We start from the raw sequence: 23,161 nt of genomic DNA on the forward strand, positions 1-23,161 counted from the left end.
ACTTGTTCTTCAGCTCGCTGCAGGAGCTGAACCCCAAGGTCTCGAGCGGGCTGAGGCTGATGCGCGAGGAGACGAGTCGCATCCGCGACAACTCCACGCTGAGCGACGGGGACAGGAGGAGAATCTTGAGGGAGAAGTACGACGCCATAACGAAGCCGGTCAGGATGGCCCTAGAGCCGCTCAAGAAGGTCTTTGCAGGCGAGCAGTCGTCTGATCACGACAAGAACTTCGTGTCCTCATTTTCATCCTCCTTCACCGACGCGCTCGCCAGCTTCCGCAACCCTGCCGACATCTTCGAGGCAGAGGCGGCATGGGAGCCGATGCGTGCTCTGATGCGCTCTCTCACTGTGCAGCTCCGAAGGACGAAGCTGTCCCTCAACTCCATCTCCCCTTACCTCGGACAACTTCGAGCGACGGACATCCCCATGCCGGGGATCGACGCGGAGGACGAGGAGGAGGACAGCAAGAGGGTGACGATCGCCTCCTTCGACGACCAGGTCGACATCCTGCTGACCAAGACGAAGCCGAAGAAGATCGCGATCATCGGGTCTGACGGCATCTCGAGGAGGTACCTGCTCAAGGGACGGGAGGACCTGCACCTCGACGAGCGGATGATGCAGTTCCTCAGCATCGTCAATCATTTCATGCGACAGGATCGCGCGTCCCATGCTCGTTGCCTCCGAGCGCGGCACTACGCCGTCATCCCCGTCGGGCCCCGGTCGGGCCTCATCCAGTGGGCGGACGGGACCATCCCGCTCTTCGGCATCTACAAGGCCTGGCAGACGCGGCAGATGGCGCAGGCGGGGGAGAAGAGCGGGAGCTCAGCAAGACCGAGCGACATGTTCTACGACAAGATCATCCCAGCGCTCAAGGAGCAGGGGATCACGCGGGTAACGTCAAGGAAGGAATGGCCGCACGAGGTGCTGAAGCAAGTCTTCTCCCTCCTCGTCTCCGAGACCCCCCGCGACCTCATCTCCCGGGAGATCTGGTGCTCTTGCCTGTCGCCCTCAGAGCTCTGGAGCAAGACGAACATGCACGCGAGGAGCATGGCGGTGATGAGCATGGTGGGCTACGTGATCGGCCTGGGAGATCGACACCTCGACAACATCCTGATGGACTTCGAGTCAGGGGAGGTAGTGCACATCGATTGGAATGTCTGCTTCGAGAAAGGATCCAAACTGAAGGTGATGTTGTGTGAGAGACAACAAATGTTGTTGCGATGTTGTCTTCAGTTGCTGTCTTCAACTTCCTGTTTTTGACCTTTAGTACTCCACTCCCTCTTCCTTTTCCTGACCTTCCGTCCATCTGTGTGTGTTCTTCGTCACTATGGCTCAAAGTTCCTCCAAGTCAAATCTCTCCTCAGCCTCTGTACTCTCCCTCGCACTTCTCCTGATCCTCTCCTTCTCCTCAGGTTCCCGAGCTCGTCCCCTTCCGCATGACGCACACACTTCAGTCGGGGATGGGCTTCACCGGCGTCGAGGGCCCGTTCCGAGTGGCCTGCGAGAAAGCTCTGAGGGTGCTGAGGAGGAACAAAGAGGCGCTGCTGACCCTCCTAGAGGCCTTCGTGTACGATCCTCTGGTGGACTGGACTGCGCAGAAGCACGGAGAGGAGGCGTCGAAGGGCGTCGAGCTCCACGTGTCTCTCTCCCTGTTCGCCTCCAGAGTGGAGGAGATGAGAGTTCCTCTGGCGGAGAACCTTAAGGTCGGGCATGGCGCGCTGGGAGCGCTGCAGCAGGCCATGGGGGAGATCGTCCGCATCAGGACGTCGGAGTCAGCCGTGTCAGTAGAGGTGGAGGAGATGGAGAACAAGCTGCGAGCGAGCTCGGAGGAGCTGCGGAGGGTGGAGGCGGATCTGCGGGAGGCGCAGGAGAAGGTGAACGCCTGCAGTGAAGTTCAACCCAAGGTGGAGGCTCAGTGGGAGAGGACGAAGCAGAAGGTGCAGGAGAGCATGAATCACTGCGCAGAAGAGTTTGCGAAGCAGGAGAGCTGCATCAGCACGTTGAGGACGAGCCAGTTCGATGCGATCGAAACCTCCGTCGTCACCCTGGCAGAGGCGATCGACGTCACGTTCCAGGAGTACTCCTCCCTCTTCGTCATGGAGCAGCAAGGCTCTCAGCTGGGAGGGGGAGAGCAGGCGCTCTGGCGCTCTCTGGAGACCTCGCAGGAGCAGGCGAGGGCTGCGATGCGCAAGCTCGCTGAGAGCTGCGGGAACCTCCTGATGCCGCTGAAGAGCTACAAGCAGAGGATCGCGCACCTGCCGGCCGAGTACGCCAAGTTCAGCCGGCTGTTCGAGTGGTGGGATGGGCTAGCGAAGGCTCTGGAGGATCCGAGCCCAGGGACCATCTCGATGCTCCTCGCTCGCTTCTCAGATAGCGAGGAGCGGATGGAGCAGCAGCGGTCGGAGTGCCTGCAGATCAAGGCGCAGATGGAGAAGGACCTGTCTCATGCCCACAGGAGCTACAGCGAAGTCAAGAGCTCCCTCGCCCTTGCAGAGGACCTGAGCATGCTCGAGCACCTTATCACCTCCGCTCGGAACGCCCTCTGGAGGAGCGCGGACTTTGCCTCCCTCTCCCTCTCCGCCTGCTCCGTCTATGTGAGTCGACAAGAGGGTCGTGTGCTTGTGCTGACCTTCCCTTGCAGCTCTGCAGCACCCTCGGGCAGCTCCTGACCCTCGCTCCTCTCCGCTCTGATCGCCTCCTCCAGCGCGAAGAGGAGTTCGTGATCCTCTCCGAGCAGTGGGTCTACGGCAGCAACAGGATGGGAGATCTCTTCCAATTGTGGCAGAAGCAAACAAGCGTCTTGAACGAAGGAGGAGGAGCTGGAGGAGGAGGAGATCTGCTGGACAGGACGATCTTCTGCTCGCAGCGATGCCTCCTCGTCCTCCACGAGATGCTCAGCATAACCAACGCTGCCACGTCAGCCAGCAAAGGGAAGAAAGGAGCGCCTGTGAGCGGCACGGGAGGAGGGGATCAGCTCGGCCTCAGCTCGGGGATAGCTGGGTTCGAGGCGTGCGAGAGAATAAGCATGAGGATGAAGGACTTTGTTAACGAGCTCAACATGTCAGTGCTGCCCGACAGCATCGGAGTCCTCCTGTCGGATCCCGAAAGCCTCGCCCTCATCCACTCCCTACACTCACTCGCCAGCCAGGTGCCCTTGCTCTCCTCCTCCTCCTCCTCCTCCTCCTCCTCCTCCTCCTCCTCCTCCTCCTCCTCCTCCTCTGGTTTCAGTGAGTGACATTGTACAGGCGCGAACTCTCGGACAAGCGCTCGACAGTGTGGAGTGCGGAGAGCAGTGGGGGGACAGCAACCCTCCTTCTGCAGAGACTGTGGCTGCTCGCAAACAAGAGGTGAGGAGAGGAGGGAGAGGAGCAACATTGATTGCTGTCCCAGATCGTCTCGAGGTTGAAGCGGCTCCAAGTTGACTATGAAAGGATCAGCAAATTTCATCCTGCCGATCACCAACCCCCAGCAGCAGCCCCGGCTACCAGCAGACCTCTCTTTGCGGGCTTCGACCGTATTTTTGACAGCCTTGTAGAGTTGTTCGAGCAGAGATCTCTGCCACCCAACGACCTCGAGCTCGAGGCGAACGTGCTGGGAACTTTCTTCGTGGGCAAGCTCGAGATGATGCACGCGGCGTTGTCTCTCTTCATCCGATGCCCCTCCCCTCCTGTCGCCTTCTCCCTCGTCCCCTCCCTCCGTGCTCGCATCGATATTCTCGCGCACGACTTGATAAGGAAGGGTTTCGCGCCGCTGCTGGTGAGGGCTGGCCGGCTGGCGTTGGAGAGGAGCGTACCACCTGCTGTGCTGGCGGGACAGACGATGGACGAGGGCGATGGGCGAAGAGGAGGAGGAAAGGCAGGAGTCTGGGCCATCAAGAGCGACAGGTCGAGCACACAGCATCTTCCCCCTCCTCGCCTTGGACAAGCTCTCGCTAAGTACGCGGAGGACCGCCGAGGGGACGCGAGGCTGAGGGACCTGGAACAGCGGGTGAGGGACTACTGCGACGTGGCAATGAAGCTGAAGAGGAGTCATCAAGTGCACAAGGAGCAGCAGAAGTTCCTGCAGCACTGCGAGGCGAAGATGAAGATGCTGGAGGCAAACCTCTTCCATCTCAACTGGGTGCACGAGGATGTCTTGTACCCCGTCGACGTGAACCATCAGGCGGGGGATGGAGGGGGAAGGGGCTCTGGGGCAGTCAGGCGAACTCTCGTAAACTCCCTCCTCAAGAATCTGGAAACTTGTCAGGTCGCGCCTCCTCTTGACTCCCCAACATCCTCCTCTGACTCCGCCCTCGTCCCTTTCGTCATACTGCTCCTCTCTCCCAAGTTCTCATTCCTCTTCTCGTCTTCCTGTGCTTACTCATCCTCCTCCTCTCACACCTTCCCGCTTTCTGATCGTCTTCCCCACCTCTCGTGAGCGCCTTTCGGCTCTGATTGTCTTCCAGGTCGCCTTTACCATCTTCGCACAGAAGCAGACAGAGCTGAAGAGGCTGGAAGACGAGATCGTGAGCAGGGGGAGAAGATCTGAGACTAAAGAGCGCAACAAGAAACGAGGGAAGGGAGAGCGAGATAAATTGACGGCGATGATAGAGGGGAGGTTCAAGGAGAGGCGGTCCCACTTCGACGCGATCAAGTCAAAGATTGAAAGCTTCATCTCCCTTGCCCAGGTCCTCCAGTTGTCTCGATCCTCCTAGACCCTTCACTTCCATGTCAATGATATCATGCTGCTCTTCTACTTTCCTTCTCTCCCTCTCTTTCCTCTCCTGCGTTCTCTCCCCCTCCCTTTCCTCCTCTCTCTCTCCCTCACGCTTCCCGATTGCCCTTCCTCATCTTCCTCGCTCTGCTTCGAATCGCTGACCCTCCTCCCCACGCCAGGGTGTCAGCAACTTGGAGCGGAGCAGACAGCATGGCGAGCTGGCGATCAGGGTGGACGCAGCAAATCTCAACGTCCTGCACGCGATGGAGAGGGCGAGGTAGAAGCCGCCGCTATGCTGGAAGCCAGTGACCCTCCTGGCAGGGAGACGGCGCTTGCCCACCACCATGAAAGGTCCATGGCAGAAGCCGTGCTGCAACATGTGAGAGGAGGAGGTACCGCCTGCCTGCTGGGCTCCCTGACGTCAACCCAGGCTACGAGGGAGCGACTGGCGCTGAACGCGCTCATCCAACGGCTGCAATGCGCTATCAACGACAGCCGCAACGCGAACTGCTCCTTCGGTGCGAAAGCGATCGAGTTTCTTCGCTCGCTGCCGGACAAGGTGAGTAAGGAGAAGTAGCAGCAGCAGCAGCAGCAGCAGCAGAAGCAGCAGAAGCAGCAGCAGCAGCAGCAGAAGCAGCAGCAGCAGCAGAAGCAGAAGCAGAAGCAGAAGCAGGGGATAGGGGAGGGATCAGCATTGACAGCACCATGCAGATCTCTCCTGTCAAGGATCTTCTGGTGTCCGAGGAGCAGCTGGTGGGGGAGATCGCAGCGCTGCTGGACACAGTGGTCAAGATCACCGTCTCGGCCGAGTCGCTGCACGAGATTCACAGCATCGCACTGCAGCTGCAGACGGAGCAGCAGGTGCTGAAGCAGGGAGGAGCTGACCTTGCGTCCCTCCTCCAGCTAGTCTCCTCCTCCATCACGGAGCCGCGACTTAACGCGCACCTGAGGAAAGGAGACGGCAAGCTGGCAGGCCACGAGCGCGACGACGTGCTGATCGACACCAACGTGGCGAGGGGCATACAGCGACTGACATCGGAGGTCTGCAGGCGAGGAGACGAGGGTGCGGGGAGAGTGATGGGTCATGCGCAGGTCATGACAAAGATGGCGATGTACCGCTCGCTGCTCCAAGCTCTTGCTCAAGTGAGTCAGAGGAGCGACTCGTCTCATCCCTCTTTCAATATTTCCTTTCTGCTCCTGATCTCGTACTCTCTCCTTATCTCTAATCCCTCGTCCCCTCTTCCATTGCTAGTCTTCTTCTCTTGTTCTCTCCTCCCTTGTTCTTGTCCTGTCCTCTCTCCTCCACTCGTCCTGTTCTCCTCTTCCGACCTCGTCTCACGCTTATGTTAGTTGGCTCTCGAGCGAGTGCAGTCGGATCAGCACGAAGACGAGTCGCACGATCAGGTCAGACTCCGTTAGCCTCTGCTTCCTTTGAGACTCTCCCAGTCCGCGTACGTGCCTGCGTCTCCCGACAAGGAGAGAGGGAGGAGGGAGATGGAAGAGGAGGGAGAGGGAGAGGAGCAGCAGATGCAAGAGCAGGTGAGGAGGAGAGGAGAGAGAAGCGTCAAAGGCTCTGACGATGAGGCAGCGCAACGCGCATGCTGTCTCGGTGCTCAAGAGGGTGAGGCAGAAACTGGACGGACGAGACAAGCAGAACGACGGCAACACCAAGTTGACGGTGCAGGAGCAGGCGAGTGATGTGCGACGATGTGTGAAGGTTGTGAAGGTGAAATGGCAGGTTGAAATGACCATCAAAGAAGCAACAAACATTGACAAGCTCTGCGAGATGTACGAGGGATGGACTCCATGGGTGTGAAGGAGCTCAGGAGAAAATGATTTGTTGATATGTCGAGATCAAATAATTTCGAGTCAGACAAGGAGCATGAGAGAGATCAAGGGAGATTGCAGAGAGAAAGAGATCAAATGAGTCAAGAACAAGAAGAACAAGAACCAGAATAAGAGAAGAGCGAGGTCAAAGAAAGTGAACGGAAAGTCAAGAATCCGCGGCATGACTGGGCAAGTCACGTGCTGATCCCGTTAAGGGCTGCCATTACAGACAAGCAGGAAGTAAGTCGAAGGCAGAAGCTGCGTCCTCCTCCGACATTCAGAAAGCGACGGCGAAGGAGAAGGAAATGAAATTCCACGTAAGGAACGTGAAGAGAAGAAACAGCACGGACGCCGCGCTTCGCTTGCACCACTGAAGTATCACAGCGAACAAGCGAAGGCTCTTTTCCTTCCCCGTCTCCTCGCTCCCCTTCACCATCTCCTCTCTCAGGATCGCGGCCGACCAGCACGCGGCAAGCATGCCATACAGGACATAGAGAAGAAGCTGTGGAGGCAGCCAGCAGACGCTGAGCAAGAGCTCAGAACGAGAGCCGAATGGGAGAGGACGAACAGACCTGTACTCGAAGACAGAACCAGCTTCTCCTCCCCCGTCCTCGCTGTGCTCGCCCCCGTTAGACCGCAAGCAGGTTTCCACATGCCGAGCTGCCTCTTCCTGCTCTTCTCAGTCAGGTCCAGCAACATCGCCGCGTCGCACCTGGTCGACGCGGATGAGCGCGAAGGAAGGAAAGTAGTTCCCCTGGAGCAAGGACACGGTACCCAGCGTATGCTCAGGCGTGCCAGTTGAAGGCGATGCAGACTTGTGGGGTCGAGCAGAGCAAGTGGGTTCATCGCTACTCCTGACCAAGAAGGCGAGGAGAGCGTTTCTCATCGCCTCAAGCATCTCACTGTGCTCGCCCTCCTCCTCAGCTGCCAGGGAAGCTTCGACTCGCCTCAGCTCCTGGCGGACGAAATCTCCGCCAAGCTCCAAGACTCGCTGCATGACCTCCAAGTAGAGGACTTGAGGGAACTTGTGGGGGATTTGAGACAGGATCTGATGGGCTTGTGCCAAGATCCCCTCCTTCCTCTCAGACTCCAAGAAAGTAGCGGCGAGGCTTCGAAGCTCAGAGGCCGAGCATGTCGGAGGGACATCAGAGGCCTCCCGCACATGAGCGACCGTACAGTGATCATGATCATCGCCGCTCAGGACCAGGGACGGTCGCACGCTGTCGAGGATCATGCTAGTAACTTGCGGATGCAGCATGGTCTGGTACCTGCTGACATCTCAGATTGCAAGAACCAATTAAAGCAAGACAAAGCACTCTAACGTTGATCTTATCAGGAAGTTCATGAAAGGCTTGCGGGGATTTCTCATCCTCCCACAGTCAGAGCTCGTCGCCCTCCATAGGGGAATGTGTGTCATCAATATACGAGGGCTGCAGAGCCGATGAATGTCCGTCCTCTTCCCTGCTCGACAAGCCTTCCCCTGCAGACGACCCCCGACAGCGCTCTCCGCTTGTCTCGCCTCCCCCTCCTCCTCACATTCAACATATCCTTGTTGAGCATTGCGAGCCTCGCTGTCCTTGTATCTCAAGCTCGCGACAAACTTGCTGGTCTTGTCTACACAAGAGATCAGGAGCGATGGAAGTCAAGAACATGCGGACCTCGGCGATCCATCAGAGTCCTGTAGATGAACGGGTCCACATAGCCCCCCAGCGATGGCGCGTCGATGGTTACAACCTGCGGTCCCTCGCCTTTAAAGTCGCTCGGGGCAGCGAAGAAGCACAACCGTGAAGTTGTCGAAGAGGAAGGCTGAGTTGAGCGGAAATCTTGATATTCGTCGCTCGAATCTCTCGGCACACGCTGCGCAGAAGCTGTGGCCGATGCCTTGAAGAAATCAGCCGCTTCACAACATGGAGTACAACGAGAACCGATGTCATGATTCCCCACCGCATGCAGGACTGACGATCCCTTGGGAGGATACAAGATCCTCTCCAGCCTCTTCAGCCCGGACTCGAAGTCTTCCTCATTGGATCTTGCGGCAAACAAGGTCAGCACCTTGTCACTTGGCACCCAAAATGTACCTATACCCCCCATCCACCAAATCGCCCAAGAACAGAATGGTTTGTGGCGACAGGCGCCTGACCATGAACCCAACTCTAGCAGCAACTCAGTCAGTCGTCGAGCCATACTCCAGATTAAGGACCTTGCGATGTATGCATCGCAGATGAACTCCAGCATGGGCAAGACTAGAGGCAGGGAAGCGAAGGAGTAGGATGTCTTGTCGGTAAGTTGGGGGTCGGCGATCGCTACAATCGTCGAGAACTTGCTGCTCATTCTCGTCCATGAGCAAGTCAGACCACTGACAAGCCAGACCATCGCGTCCAGCCCTATCAGTATCCCTCCCATCGCCACCGACCATGTCCACCTCCCCGACATGGCGAGTCCTGAGGCGCCGAGGCCTTTTTACCCCATAAACCACAGTGACTCCGGGCCTCGGAGGCCGGGAGCCGGGTCCGACCCGGTGGCGCGGCGTCTCAGTACGACGGTCGGCACTGAGGCCTGAGACGTGCCGAAAAACGGCGGGCCCCCGGGTGCCGGGCTTGATTTTTTAAGTCTTCCGAAGTTTACAGCCAGGCCGCTGTTCCCTAACGGATGACGGGCTTAAAAGATCGAATACAATGACCAAGGAATAGATGAGCGGCCTCGACCGGATGTAGCCGTCATCGGCGTAAATCGGAGAAGACCTCTTTTGAGTTCAACCTGCTCCGCCTGGGCGTATATGACCCCCCGGCGTCTCCTCCCATCTACCCCCTTCTGGTATATCAAATGACCCCACCCCACCCGAATCATAGCTGTGCGTCGCCAAAACCGTTAGCTCCAGCTCGGGGGCTCTAGTGCTTCTTTTGTCCCCCACCCTATAAGCGCTTTGTCTCCTCTCCTCATCTCACCTCACCGCACTCACCTGTCCTGTCCTGTCCTGTCCTGTCCTGTCCTGTCCTGTCCTGTCCTGTCCTGTCCTGTCCTGTCCTGTCCTGTCCTGTCCTCGCCTACCACGTCAATCCACCATGTGTAAGTGTGCCAGCTCGACAATCGGTCACATGAGCGTGGTGAGCATGGTGCTTGGGCTCGCCTTGCTCATCGCGGGAGTGGTCCCAGCCACCTACAACCCCCCTGCGTGCAAATCCTCGTCTTCGTCATCATCGAGCTCGGCATCTGGAAGCTCTTCTTCCTCCAATGCGGGATACAACTCGGGAGATGATTCTGGATACAACTCGGGATACGACAGCGGATACAACTGGGGCTACAACTATGGTTACAATAAGGGATACGAAACTACGTTCATGTCAACCTACAACGACGGATACAACTATGGGTACAACAAGGGTTACAACAAAGGCTACAACGGGTATTCGTACAATAACGCTTACTCCAGTGTGAACAACGGATACTCCTCCTACTCATACACCAGCAGCATGTCTTCGTATTCCTACACCGCAGGATACTCCGCAGGACGCAGCCTGAGTGACTTGTCGGGTCATAGCTATGACTACAACAGCGGATACAACTTAGGATACAACTTGGGATACAAAAGCGGATACCAGCAGGGAGACTCGTTGAACACATACAGGCTGTCATACAACTCGGGGTACGACTCTGGCTTCAACTCAGGGTACAACACCGGACATAAAACCAACCTCAATTACAATTCAGGCTACTGCTCGGGCTACTACAACAGCTACAAAGCACACCAATCGTCAAGCTCGGACTACAATCAAGACTTGACCTCGTCTTACAACACAGGTTACAACTCGGGCTACTACAGGGGCTCCTATTCGCATACGTCGAGCTCGTACGGCAGCGGCAGCAGCGGCAGCAGCAGCAGCAGCAGCTCTTCATGGGACTACTACTCTGAGAGAAGCTGTGAAGACGATCGAAGTGGAGCCAGGGCATGGTTGAAGTATCTAGGGTTATATGGAATCATTCCTGGCCTCTACACTCTCGTCTTCTCAGGTCTTGGAATTGTGACTAGCCGCAAACGAACGAAGCTATGGGGAGGTCTTCACCTTGCGCAACTGATCAGTGATATCCTCTTGCTTCTAGCATCAACGTTCGTAACTTTCACTATCGCCCTTGCATCCAAAATAATATGTTGTGAGTACTGTGCCTGCCTTCTGCTGTATTGATTGCATTTGCACTTGCTAGCCGCATATCACCTTGTTACTTGTCACTGACGGCATCTTTGACCACTGCAGATGACTATGATCTGATCAAGAGCGACAGCTTCTGCTCGATGGCCACTGGCAGCGCATGGGCAATCTTTGTATTCAGTCTTCTTTTGTTTATCTCTCAGATCGCCTCGTCTATCGTCATGTGCTCGCTGTGCTGTCAGCCCGACGAGTGGGTTGAGGTCAATGCGGTTCGGCCTATACACATCGATTATGGAATGCCAATAGCAAAGACCATCGGTGCCGCTCCCAAGCCATCGCAAGGGACCCTGAGCTCGCTGGTGGATGTTGGACCAGGTTCGAAGCCTGGAGCAGCACGGGGAGCCTGGAGCTAGTACAAGAGACTCGCCATCTGGTGAGAGGGTCTGACTGTAATGAGTAAACTTTAGTAATGTAATGTAAGTAGTAAGTAAAATACTTATCAGTCACTGAGTGATAACGTCGCGGGCGCAGTAAGCCGGCGACTCGGAAGCGGCGGGCCGGGCCGCCCACCGGCCGGCTGGCGCTGAGCCGGGGCAGGCCGCAGTTCACTACTTATTAAAAATCTCCTGGAAGATCTTGTTTGCTACCGTCGGCCGACCAGGCATGAGCTGAAATGGAAGGGGAGGGAAACAAGAGGATACGGTGAGATGAGAAAAGAGTATGCGAGCTAACGAGAAGATGCTGCTGCATTGAGATGAAACGAGCGTTGCAAAACCACAGTGACGCGTTGAGATAGGTTTCCCACGGAGACCTCAAATCTACAGATCGCTGTTGACCTCTGCGATGAAGGCATGATAAGCTCTCGGTTTGTTGAGCGAAAGGAATGCTCATGATGCTGTCTTGTTTGCGGCAGGTGGTTGCATCGAGATACTACCAGGCACATATTTCGTGAATGCAATCATCATGAAAGATCTTACATTGCGGGGGATGGGTAAGTTGTTTAGTTGTCTTGGGAGTGATCTGACTGATAGACAAGGTGATCAAAACAACACCGCACTCGTTTCACGCTTCTGCTGTACTCTGGTCATTGAGAGTTGTAAGGTATCATGTTCGATCCCGACATCGCGATAGCGCAGCAGTGTGACTTTGGACAGGTGAACCTGGAAAACCTCACGCTGGCGGTGAGTGAAGGGACTCTGACCGATCACGCCATGGAGCTTCATGAGGCTTCGGTCACCATGGAAAGGTGATGTGGTCCGAGCACATGCTGCAGCTTCAGCTGATGATTGTGTTTGACGATCAGCTGCGATGTCTACGGAGGAACAGCAGCTCTGTTTGCCAATTCTAACTCCAAGATAGCGGCGACTCAGTAATGGACCGATGAGCTCATTCAATCATGATTGACGTCCTGAAACTGACAGCTGTCAGTATCATGATGCACATTCGTTCGGAGTTGCCTTGATGAACTCTGAAGCTGAATTCTTGGATTGCTATTTCTTCAGGTGATTATTCCATTTCAAGGCATCTGGCGTCGAGTGATGGCTGGCAGGAACGGAGAAGATGGGTGTAACATAGGGGGCAGTGCAGCCAAACTTGAGCTGCAAAATTGTAGGTGGGGACAACAAAGGAAGCAGCAAGATTAAAGGCTGACACTGATGGATCAGAATATCCGACAACACTTGCTTCGGTGTGCATGTACATGACGGGGCGTCCATGGCCGCCAATAAATGCAACGTGATCAAGAACGAGCAGGAAATCCCTCATGGGTAGATTACACTCTTCAGCGGAGTGACAGGCATGAATAGGCTGGAGTTATGATCAGTGGGCACGATTCCAACCATCTCAAGAGTACAGGGATTATGAAACAGTCATGCGCAGAATTTCAGGACTGCAGAATCAAGCTGAACAAATGGCAAGGGATCTTCGTTCTCGACGGGTCTCTCAAAGTGAGCCTTGATCTCTGCCAAGTTTCAGCACACTCTATGACAACATGATGCAAGTGTGTTGGTTCTGATCTTCGTCATAATGAGAGGGGAGCCCTCGTGAGTCGAAAAGTTTGCAAGCTCGGCGTAAACGAATCACGACAGGTTCTGACGACATCGAAGACCGCTGTCATTTCGGACATCAATAGATTGAAGCTACCATACGTTGATGTCGAGTACTATGAGAGCTGTAAACTGGGAGAGGCAAGCTCCTCTTGGCCGACTGTCTTGCAATTCTGATCATTGAAAGAAGATTGAGCTGGCGGATAACAAGGCGGTGAGAAAAGATGCTGAGCTGGAGTTCACTGGGTCATGGGACTTCCCCCAAGATTGGAAGTCTCGCCCTAAGGATGAGGCTCGTTCAGAAGCATCCTTACCCCCCCTGCCTCATGACACATATTCATCAGGTCCTTGAAATCTATAAGAAGTGCTCGATTGATCTGCAGAAGAGGCTGCACAACTATCCCAACGGTACGCAAGCAAGTGGTGCTATGACTGGCTCTGAGAACAAGGAAGGGTGGGAGGATAGGATATTGCGAGATCCCAAGGCCTACATGCTGATTGAGCGGCTGTTTCGAAACATTGAGCAAGAAACGGATACAGACATTGATGAATTGGATATGGAAATCCATGAATTTCTACAGGATCTTGGATTAGGTAATAGCCATCTATACTTCTGTCTCTCACCCCTGGATGATCCCAGAAAGATTCGTTGAGAGGTTCAGAAAGCTGGACTGCAATGCCGTCAGGGATCTTCTTCCCATGAGGGATACTGACTTCGTGTGAGCGTGAGCCTGTTCATCAAGACGTGCACTGAGATTGCAAGAGGAACATTGGGATCAAAGACACAAAGGATCGCAGAAAATTGAATTCAAGAATCGCAGCTTTGTACGCGAGCCGTCAATTTGTAGTGTGAGTGTAATCATCTAGCAGATCAGGAGCTAGCCATGCTCCTCAGCATTTAGTTCCTTGCAAATTTGCATCCTTGATAGAAGCCACCAAGTTTCAGGTTGAGTGATGGCTGAATCCGGCATGATTGAGCGTGGCTGCAGGCAAGAAAAGCTGACAAACAACGCAACTACGAAGAATGGAAGAAGCTTCGCTCTCTGTTTGCTGATCGCATTGGGGTTCCTTCCTCCTCTACTCACAGAATGCCATCCTGACTCTGCGCAGTTCAACACCACAGGAGCCGATGTCGACACGAAGCTACGGAAACTGTTCAGTGAGCTCGATGTTTCGAGGACAGCAGGACAGCGAGGAATACACGTTGACGAGCTGAAGAAAGGCCTCCAGGTACACAAGTGACTGTCTTTGCAAAATGACTTGGTTGCCTTACTTGTTTCCTACCAAGAACATGGGGGTGAAACTTGAGGAGATCAGATTCAATATCCTCATGAGCGAGCTTGACAGCAATGACATTGACTACATGAGCTATGAGTCTTTTTGCAAGGCAATAGAACATATTCTACGAACTTAGCTCTCAATCAGTTATGAATCATCACAAATCAAAACGCTGTTTAATACATACGTTCGTCTGAAAGCTCTGCATTGTCGAATTTACACAGAGCCCTGCACTGCACTATGCACTGACACATTGATCAGTCTTTGCCAACTTTGAGTTTCATCTGTGTTGCCATTAGAAATTCGTACGTGTCGTACGTGTCATCATCGTCATGAGCAACACGAAATTTCTGAGAACCTTCAAGAGCCTCTCTACAATCATCATGAAATTTCTGAAGCCTAACCCGCAATTCTTGGACGAAACCTGGATCTTCGCTATTGTAAGTGCAAGATAATGAGAGAGTGCGAGCTACGGACACACCGAGCGTCTCGGTGAATGCTCTCAATTCGTCCTCTATCTTCTTTATACCTTGATCAACCTCCACATAGAGCAAGTCTTCGACAGCATCCATTTCGATCTCATACTGTGCTGTCTCCCCGTACAACTCGCCAACTTTCCGCTCGAACCAAGTCTCGAACTCAGCTGCCTGCAGCCTCAAGGCGTCAGGTGGCTGCATGACCTCAAGTCTTGTCTTACTTTGCTGATGGCATGCATGTCATACTTCCCTGTGCTCCCGAAGTTGCTCGCCATGCTCTCCGATCCTCCGCTACCTCCCTCTCGGGTGCTCGTTTGACCACCAGGACTTGCTCCTAAAACTGTTTTAGACCGGTCTCCGATTCCTCGGACAACGAGGGCCGCCGGCCCTACAGCTGGCACCACTCGGGCACTTCACTGAGAGCTTACCGTCAGTCAGTCAGACCTCATACAGCACACGGTGGTTGGTGAGAGCACATCTCAACTGCCGTTGTTTCATAGCCCACAGGTGACCTCCTTTACTAGTACGACACGGCGAGAAGAGAAAAGACAGCGAGAACCAAAACTGCTGTACCCCAAACTTAACTGATACCTTCACTTAACTGCGCGCAGGACCATTCCCCCGCGCCATGCCAGCGACCGCCGCCGAAGGAACTTGATCAGACGCATACCCAAGTCGGATCCCCAGAGACATCGATGGCGAGTAATTGCTGGCCCGGCCCGGGCGGCGTCACTGAGTTGGCCCGGCGGTTGTCACGGCAGTGGCAACGGGCCGGCTACTTTTACTATGATCCTGTTATGATCCCTCACTGAGGAGTGTGCTGTAGGTGTCGGCCATAGAATTTTTTATAGTTCTTGAATATCTGCATTTTATATTTGAAAACACACTCCACAATTCATTCGATGACCTCAAAATATACCATTCTAGGACCATTCTGTATGAAATCTACGACCACCCTATGACGACTTTACGATACTCAGGGGCAGTGGGGGTATTTTCCTAGGCTGACACTAGGACCAGGCCATAGTAGATCCGAATGAATCCCAATTTCATAGCCCTGCATCAAACATGTCGGAATGAAATGGTGTTGCGACGTTGAAAGAGAAAGGGACGAGGCAAGAAGATAGAAGGCGCTGATGAGGTAACAACTCCGAAATCAGGATGTTAGCAGGTGTAGATCCATTGCATCTTATAGTTTCCAACGGTCTTCGACCATATTTGCTCCAATGTGTGCCATACACTCATTGCTTGCTCATGCGCTCGCAGCCCAGAATCTCTCGTAACCACCCGAGGAAGCAGCTATTCGCCCTGATAGCTATGAGAGCCAAGTATGATCGGAATAGAGATAAGAGTGGGAGAGAGACGAGCGAGAGAAGCTCTGTTGGACAATCACCAACCCGGTAACCGAAACAAGACCCGGTAACCGAAACATGATAGAAGGTGCTAGTACAGTGTAGGACGTTTGAAGAGAGAGAGAGAGAGAGCAAGAACCGAGTATTGCAGGGTTCAGTGAGAGAGAATAAAGTGAGGAGACGGAGACAATTTGATACAGACAGATTCTAGAAATGAGAATAAGGGACGCATCAAAGGCAGAGTCAAGAATACATTATATTCGTTGCTGATTCTACGAACCTGACCACACTCTCTAGACTTGTTCAACCCCTCAAGGCTTAACATGATGGAAAGTAAGATTCGACTGCCTCAGTTGAAGAACTTTCGTCAAAGTGCTGCACCGCCTGAGGTTCCTTCCTTGAATATCCAACTAGGAGATGAGAACACATCCAAGAACACAAGCCCTGTTGCTGAATTGGATGGCAACTCAGTTGTACACAAGACAATTCAGATGTACAATCATATGAAGTCGCAGTCTTCGCTAGTGGGAAACCAAGGTGTTCCAACTATTGTATCCAAGGACAGTGCGCAAATCGAACTGCAGATTGACCTGGCGAAGAATTTTTACGATGTAAAGAGTCTATGGGATCCGTCTGGTCCCTTGACCTACAGGAATGGGAAGAGATCTCAGCATGATTGTATTGATATGGAACCATTCACGTGCTCGTGTGTGATGGACATTCAATCAAACTCGTTGAAGACTGATGATGGAGCAGCTGCCGTCATCACTTGCGAAGAACTGATTGCTTGTCCAATGCTTCTCAGCTTGACAGCATGGACATCAACCGATGATAATCACGGAGAGGTATTCAGACCTTGTTGCTTCAGTCTTGTTTTGACACAACTGTGCAGGACATTGGTATCTATGATGGTAGCGATCTTACCCAAGCTATCAGTGTCCCTGAGAAAGAAACGAACAACTCAGTCCACGGAGAAAGCGTCGTGAGCCTGGCATCTTCACGCTCTCAAGACATATGCGATGCTGGAATGGACGGCGAAAAGCCTGATTGCGTTGTACAATTGCTGCAGGAATTGGGTTTGCAGGTTTCTTGCTTACTATCAAAAAATGTACCCTAAGATCATTTCAGGATATCATTCCCAATTTTGAGCTGAGAAGAATTGGATTGCAAGAACTTTCAAGGATGTCAGACAATGATTTGAAATTGCTTGGCATCGACAAGCTTGGAAAAAGGTTTGATTCTTTTATTTGGATTGCAGTAATAATGAAATTTGCAGAGTAAAACTAAGGCAAAGAGCTCAATTGCTCGTTACTTCTCCGAGCAAGGTTGAGTCACTATCCTTGTACGGATCTTCCTCTTCGTCAGCCTCAAGTTTGCCGCAATTCGATGAAATCAAAAGTTCCTTGGAGATTTTTGATCGAAGACAATCCTACGAGATCCTAGATGCGATTGACCATGATCTTCAAGTGGAGCAGATAGAAGATCACCCTCTCAACAACCTCCGGTCATTGATCATGGACGTTGAGACGAAGTGGAAGCAAGCTCTGGTCTCCTGGCATGTCTTTCTGTCATGTTGTACTGATGCATTTCTGGTGGATAGGAGAGGCAGCAACAGGCCAGCATGGAAGCAAAAATCTACGAAAGACAACTCCGCAACCCGACTCTTCTTTTACTTGCCAATTCTTTACAAGCAGATTATTATCTCAATGAAATGAATTAGGCAGAGACAAACAGTCAGGTCATCGTGACTTGAGCTTGAGCTTGAGCTGTTTGATCGTTTCAAGGAACAACTTTTCGTTGTACTGGAGCCAGCACGCTATGGCGAAGCCAGCGACAATAACGAGAACATGAAGAATGTGCAGGAGGATGGGATTTGCAGGTCCATCCTCCTCTGCCTGGCCGCTGAGCTCTCTCAAACGTGTTCTGAACCGAGGGATTTTCAGCTTTCCTGTAACTTGAATGTTTAAAGTCTTGGAAGGCGGACAAGAAGGTGAAGAGAACGTGACAGAGAACTTGTAAGTTGTACTTGCTTGTACGAGAGATCCTTCCCCGATGTCCAAGATCAAACTCTCGTTGATGAGCTGAGCGCACTTAGTCTGTGCCTTCGACTGCCTGCCGACTAGTTTGCCGTCAGGAGAGAGGGACCACAGACAAGCAAATAGAAGCTCTCCGTTGGCTCCTTGAGGGAAGGGAGAGAGTCTGAGGGCCTTGCTCGAGGCTATCCCCTCCAGTCCTCCCAACCGGATGCTGGTCCCTGATGTAAGGTCGATGTTGGACCTCAGTTCAAACACAAGGCTCATCCGGTTCGAGCCCTTGCGACAGAGGTACATGGCAGTGACGTTCAAGCGTGGTTGAATCACTGAAAACACATAATCTGACGCGTCCTTGTTGATCGGAGAGGAATCTATGGGGGTCACAGCGAGCTGCTCTTGTACAATCTTGTCTCCAAACAGCGAGATGGAAGCGACAAGGATGTTTCTCACAGACTCGCGAGGATTGACAAGGCAGTACCTGGAAGGTCACCGCCAGCCGCAGCGGCCCCTCGCTCGATGCCCTCGCTCGTACTCGAAGCGTCCCGCTCTCCTGGTCCCACCGCCCCGTCTCTCCCAGCGTCCCCCCGGGCTCGCTCCTTACCGCCATCCCCTCCCTGTCCCCCGTCCCTGACCCCCTCAGCCCCGCGATGATGACCTCGGCGCCTGCCGGCAGCGCGAAGTTCCCCTCCAGCCTCACCGTCAGCTCGTTCTCTGCCGACGCCACCCGCGTGCTCTGCTCGATCGTCGCCCTCGTCAGCGCCGGCTCCCTGACCATCATCGGCCTCGCTCCCCCGGCTACCCCCATCGCTGGCCCGCTCCCTGCCTCCATCGCCTCCCCCTCGTACAGGACCTCCCCCTCCCCGTCCTCCAGCCCTGCCCGGACCTCCGCCCGCACGGCCTCCTGTGCGGTCGGGGGGTTCCTGACCGTGAAGCGCACCACGTACTCTTCTCCCCCCGCTATCCTCTCGCCTGCGCACACCGCCATCCGTAGCCTCCCCGTCTCCTCCCACTCCCCCCATCCGGCCTCCCCCTGCCTGCAGCTCCTCCTACTCGGGACCCAGTCTCCGCCCTTACCGTCTACCGTCCACACCCGCAACCGCCTATCTGCCTGCGCCCCGACCAGCCCTGACACCGTGATCGCTGCTCCCATGTCGCCCTCGAGCTCCGTGCTCGCCACCAGCGTCACGCTGATGTTGTTGAGCGCCCCCGCCAGAGGACATGACTGCCCGATCCTCCTCGTCGTAAACCCAGGCCTCCTCCTCACCTGCAGCGCTCCCCGCCAGCCCCTTCCCCCGTCGGGCCCTCCCAGCCTCTGCTCCCGTAGCTCTCCCCCGCCTCCTCCTAGCTCCCCGCGTATCCCTGCCGGCGGCGCGTCCTGGGGCTGGAGGGGGTTCCGGAGCCTGAAGCGGATGGCCGCGGCCTCCCCGGCCTTGACCTCTGTCGCCAGCTCGATGGCGAGGGTGCCGGGCGCCTGTAGCCACCGCCCCCTCCCCTCCCTGACCAGCCCCGCGGGCTCCGACTCGACCTCCATCCTCTCCGTGTCCGCCGTCTGCGACCCGACGAGCCCGTACACGGTCAAGGTCGAGCCTGCCACCACCGTGTACTTGGCCTGTAGCATGATGCGGATCTCGTTCTCCTCTCCGGCCGTCGGGTCGCTCTGCCTGGCCGTAGCTCGCTGGAGCCTCGCCTGCCGGATGACCAGCGGAGCTCCTCCTCTCTCTACTCCCAGCACGCTGCCCTCCTCGCTCTCCGCCCTCGCCCCCGCTAGACCGCTCCACCCCTGCCCCGTGTACACGACCCCCTCGACCTCGACCGTCGCCCCGTCCTGCTCCTCGGCGTTGGTCATGTCCAGCTCTATCACCAGCTCCTCCCCCGCCTCGACCTCCGTCGCTAGCGTCAGGTTGACCTCGCCCTCCCTCTCCGCGCCCCAAGCCCACCCGACCTCCTCCCGCCCGCCCTCCTCCCCAGGCCGCCTCTTCCACGCCCTCGCCCCGGGCTCTCGGCCTCTCCCTCCCGGCCTCCCCCCCAGCCCCCGTACGGCTACCGACGACCCCGGCCTGAGGCTGCAGTTGCTCGTCGCCGACACCCACACCGTGTTCCGCCCTCCCACGAAAGGGTTGGTCTGACCTGCTCGTACCGCTACCAGCCCTCCCTGTCGTACCTCCAGCGCCCTGCCCCCGCCCGCTACCCCTAGCCGGCTCTCCCCGGCTCCCCCGGCCTCCATCGCCGTCCACCCGATGCTCACCTCCCCCCTCGCCTCGATGCCGATCGTCGGCGCTGCTTGCGGGCTGGGCGGGTTGGTGACGTTGATCGCCAGCACGTACGCCCGCCCCTCTGCCAGCGCTCTGTCCGGCAGCACCGTCAAGCTCAGCGACCCGTTCCTCCACCTTCCCCGTCCAGCCTCGTACCCTCCTCTTCCCTTGGCCTCCGTCCCGCCTGACAGCCACCTCATCCAGCTGCTCGTCTCTGCCTCCTCGCGCCTGCTGCCGAGCACCGGCTCGCTGCACTCTACCGTGATGGCCCCGTCCTCTACCTGAGCCCCCGCGAGCCCCGAGATGGTCAGCTCCGTCCCTCCCGCCAGCTCCGCGTTGCTCTCTAGCGTCACCCACAGCGTGTTGTGGGATGACGTCAGCGGACATGACTGCCCGATCCTCCTCGTCGTAAACCCAGGCCTCCTCCTCACCTGCAGCGCTCCCCGCCAGCCCCTTCCCCCGTCGGGCCCTCCCAGCCTCTGCTCCCGTAGCTCTCCCCCGCCTCCTCCTAGCTCCCCGCGTATCCCTGCCGGCGGCGCGTCCTGGGGCTGGAGGGGGTTCCGGAGCCTGAAGCGGATGGCCGCGGCCTCCCCGGCCTTGACCTCTATCGCCAGCTCGATGGCGAGGGTGCCGGGCGCCTGTAGCCACCGCCCCCTCCCCTCCCTGACCAGCCCCGCGGGCTCCGACTCGACCTCCATCCTCTCCGTGTCCGCCGTCTGCGACCCGACGAGCCCGTACACGGTCAAGGTTGTGCCTACAGACAGAATGGTAATGGGTTGTATTTCTATTTTCACGAGCATTGATTCGGTTGACGTTGGTGTCTGCTGTTTGTTCCTGCATGTCCCTTGCGGTAGTTGCTTTTCGTCAGATTCCTTGGACATGGAACTGGAAGACTCTTCTTTGGTTTCGTTGCCTTCATCATGTTTTTCAATGAGAAAGCTGTAGTTCCATATGTTGTTAAATGAGTCTGAGACATGAATTTCTTCTATCTTGTCCCTTTCCATGGCAGATTGCCCTTTTCCAAGGGATTCATCCTTATCGGATCCCGCCCTTGCAGTTGGATTATCCCCATCACTGCAGTGATCTTGGAGGGCGCAAGTTTCTGTCAAGGAGGTCGAAGTTGTCTGGGGAAGGGAAAGGAGGAAGCAAGATAGGAGGAGGAAGGGCGCCAACGAACTTCCCATCCTCCCCCTCGCTCTCCTTGGTTGTCAAAGAATGACCCAAGCGACTTGTCACTATTGTGAGCTACGAGAGGCTCAATAACCTTAGAAGTTGAGTCACTGAGAACCCGACTCCGAGAGGCCGGGCCTTGTACTGTGAGCCCTTAGTACCCCTCCCTTTTCCAGTAAAAAGCTGGGTCCCAAAGGGATGATAAGGCGTACCCTTGAAGTTGATATTCAAGATGGGGGTAGGGGTGATCCCAAAAGGTACATTCGTGGAGAGACGGACCTCGCAATATATTGGTGGGGTGGTCTCAGTACCCCCAACTAACAAGAGAATTTAACTCTTGACAAGGGGTCATAGTCTGGATTGGGTGGGTACAAATCGAGCAAAGTTTTCCTCGGTTCTACCCTCATCACCCTCTCACCCTCCGATCATTTATCACCCCACCCCCCATTTCCAATCTTGGTAACCCCCTACCCCTCATTACAATATAAAATACCCTGTCAGATAGGGACCCTACCGTCCAATCATGAGAAGAGCTCCAAGAACCCCACCCCCTCTCCATCCGTACAATCTCTGTCGGGCAGTTTTGACAATGGCGATGCAGCCAGCGGCAGCGTCGCACTTCGCTCCCCTGCTGCGGCTGCTGGAGACGGCGAACTCCAATGCCTCTGCTGCTATTAAAGTCACTTCCGCCGACCCCTTCAGCTACGAGTACCCTCTTCTCGTTCGAAACTCAGCCGCCACGAAGGCCACTGTTGGGCTTATGCTCAAGGTATGGATTGCTCTCACCGTCTTTCTCGCTTCCTCACCCGCAGTAGATCGTCCTGGCATGGTCTGAAAGTTCTTTCAGGGAACAGTCATCGACAACATCATGATTGGCGGTCCAGGCATGAACTGCAGGAAACTTGCCATCGGCGATGAGATCCTCAAGGTTGAAGAGTCGCCTTCGAAGCCTGGCAGCCGGCTGATGTCCTCCCTCAGGTCGACGGCATTGTGGCAGATGTTGACAACGTGGTGGATCTCTTGGTCGGAACAGACGTCCCCGACAGTCCTGTGAACCTTCTCATTCGCAAGAAGGTGAAGCGATAGCGGCATCCACGTCCTTTAACTCATTTCCGTCAGAACGGCACGCTGGAGGATATCAGTATCATCAGGATGGCAACTTCCAGGATCGCAGACAGGAGGCAGATGTTTGAGTACTTCACTCACATCAAGGACATCGCCGTTAAGGTCAGCGACACGAGGACAGCGGAGCTCGTGGATGCCACTGTGGACCTTTGGAGCAAGATGCTACTTGCGCAGGAAGATTACAACAGCACGTAAGGCGGCAGCACTCCATGACATCATGACATGCCGATGACCGCTTCATGCATGCAGGGTGGTGACGAATGTGAGACAGATGCAGCTCAACATCGAGATGCTCTTGAAAGAACTCGTCGCTGCGCTGGAGGACCTGTTTGCGAAAGCGAGGGATGAGAAAGAGTATTTCTATCGGGTCTGTGCAGACCTCTTGTGGTAGATTCTCACCCGGTCGAGCAGGAGGAAACAGATTTCTATCAGATGATCTCCGAGCTGAAGCAAAGAATCATCGTCGTCGAGGCCGAAAGAGACGAGGTGGAGGCGGAAACGGCAGCAGTTCTCTTATTCGTATGACGCCACGTAGGCCATCTACAAACACAAGCCTTGCGAGCTCAATATCCAGACTCTGCAACGAAGGGTTCAAGCCCTGGAGGAGCAGCTCGACAAGGTTGTGTTTGAGATGTCATCGTGGTCTGTTGGGGTAATGATCGACTCCGAAGGCAATCAAAGATCATCTGCCTTGCGATAGCAAGATCCACGACTTGAAGTCGCAGTTGATCCGTCTTGAGAGTGACTTGGACCAGGTGAAGCTG

At 55.1% G+C, this 23,161-nt stretch overlaps 7 protein-coding genes across 7 annotated transcripts; 4 read left to right on the forward strand and 3 right to left on the reverse strand.

The window, feature by feature from the left end:
• Positions 1–521: 521 nt before the first annotated feature.
• GUITHDRAFT_51733 (hypothetical protein) lies at positions 522–6,507 on the forward strand (the record flags this gene model as incomplete). Its single annotated transcript, XM_005842296.1, has 3 exons — positions 522–1,184; positions 1,412–1,614; positions 6,252–6,507. Coding segments are annotated over 3 exons (1,122 nt in total), but the record flags the coding sequence as incomplete, so codon positions are not given.
• Positions 6,508–6,653: 146 nt separating this feature from the next.
• Positions 6,654–8,954, reverse strand: GUITHDRAFT_160449 (hypothetical protein; the record flags this gene model as incomplete). The annotated part of the gene is made up of 6 exons (XM_005842297.1): positions 6,654–7,191; positions 7,234–7,789; positions 7,844–8,135; positions 8,180–8,550; positions 8,600–8,674; positions 8,722–8,954. The coding sequence occupies 6 exons, from the start codon at positions 8,952–8,954 to the stop codon at positions 6,799–6,801; spliced, it is 1,920 nt and encodes a 639-aa protein (XP_005842354.1). The 3' UTR covers positions 6,654–6,798.
• A 662-nt stretch (positions 8,955–9,616) lies between these two features.
• GUITHDRAFT_99158 (hypothetical protein) lies at positions 9,617–13,953 on the forward strand (the record flags this gene model as incomplete). Its single annotated transcript, XM_005842298.1, has 15 exons — positions 9,617–10,574; positions 10,772–11,041; positions 11,580–11,657; positions 11,703–11,767; positions 11,821–11,912; positions 11,970–12,035; positions 12,088–12,168; positions 12,216–12,278; positions 12,331–12,432; positions 12,489–12,612; positions 13,056–13,305; positions 13,352–13,430; positions 13,582–13,657; positions 13,701–13,775; positions 13,822–13,953. The coding sequence occupies 15 exons, from the start codon at positions 9,617–9,619 to the stop codon at positions 13,951–13,953; spliced, it is 2,511 nt and encodes an 836-aa protein (XP_005842355.1).
• A 293-nt stretch (positions 13,954–14,246) lies between these two features.
• Positions 14,247–14,740, reverse strand: GUITHDRAFT_99159 (hypothetical protein; the record flags this gene model as incomplete). The annotated part of the gene is made up of 4 exons (XM_005842299.1): positions 14,247–14,339; positions 14,394–14,458; positions 14,519–14,636; positions 14,687–14,740. The coding sequence occupies 4 exons, from the start codon at positions 14,738–14,740 to the stop codon at positions 14,247–14,249; spliced, it is 330 nt and encodes a 109-aa protein (XP_005842356.1).
• Positions 14,741–16,140: 1,400 nt separating this feature from the next.
• Positions 16,141–17,532, forward strand: GUITHDRAFT_99160 (hypothetical protein; the record flags this gene model as incomplete). The annotated part of the gene is made up of 4 exons (XM_005842300.1): positions 16,141–16,662; positions 16,710–16,901; positions 16,946–17,049; positions 17,094–17,532. The coding sequence occupies 4 exons, from the start codon at positions 16,141–16,143 to the stop codon at positions 17,530–17,532; spliced, it is 1,257 nt and encodes a 418-aa protein (XP_005842357.1).
• Positions 17,533–17,556: 24 nt separating this feature from the next.
• Positions 17,557–21,286, reverse strand: GUITHDRAFT_131593 (hypothetical protein; the record flags this gene model as incomplete). The annotated part of the gene is made up of 2 exons (XM_005842301.1): positions 17,557–18,255; positions 18,329–21,286. 2 exons carry the CDS (start codon positions 21,284–21,286, stop codon positions 17,557–17,559), a joined length of 3,657 nt encoding a protein of 1,218 aa, XP_005842358.1.
• Positions 21,287–21,861: 575 nt separating this feature from the next.
• On the forward strand, positions 21,862–23,097 carry GUITHDRAFT_131594 (hypothetical protein; the record flags this gene model as incomplete). Its single annotated transcript, XM_005842302.1, has 7 exons — positions 21,862–22,041; positions 22,120–22,200; positions 22,251–22,346; positions 22,392–22,588; positions 22,647–22,764; positions 22,809–22,883; positions 22,933–23,097. 7 exons carry the CDS (start codon positions 21,862–21,864, stop codon positions 23,095–23,097), a joined length of 912 nt encoding a protein of 303 aa, XP_005842359.1.
• Positions 23,098–23,161: the final 64 nt, after the last annotated feature.

Source organism: Guillardia theta (assembly GCF_000315625.1).
Source record: "Guillardia theta CCMP2712 unplaced genomic scaffold GUITHscaffold_1, whole genome shotgun sequence".
Lineage (NCBI taxonomy): Eukaryota > Cryptophyceae > Pyrenomonadales > Geminigeraceae > Guillardia > Guillardia theta.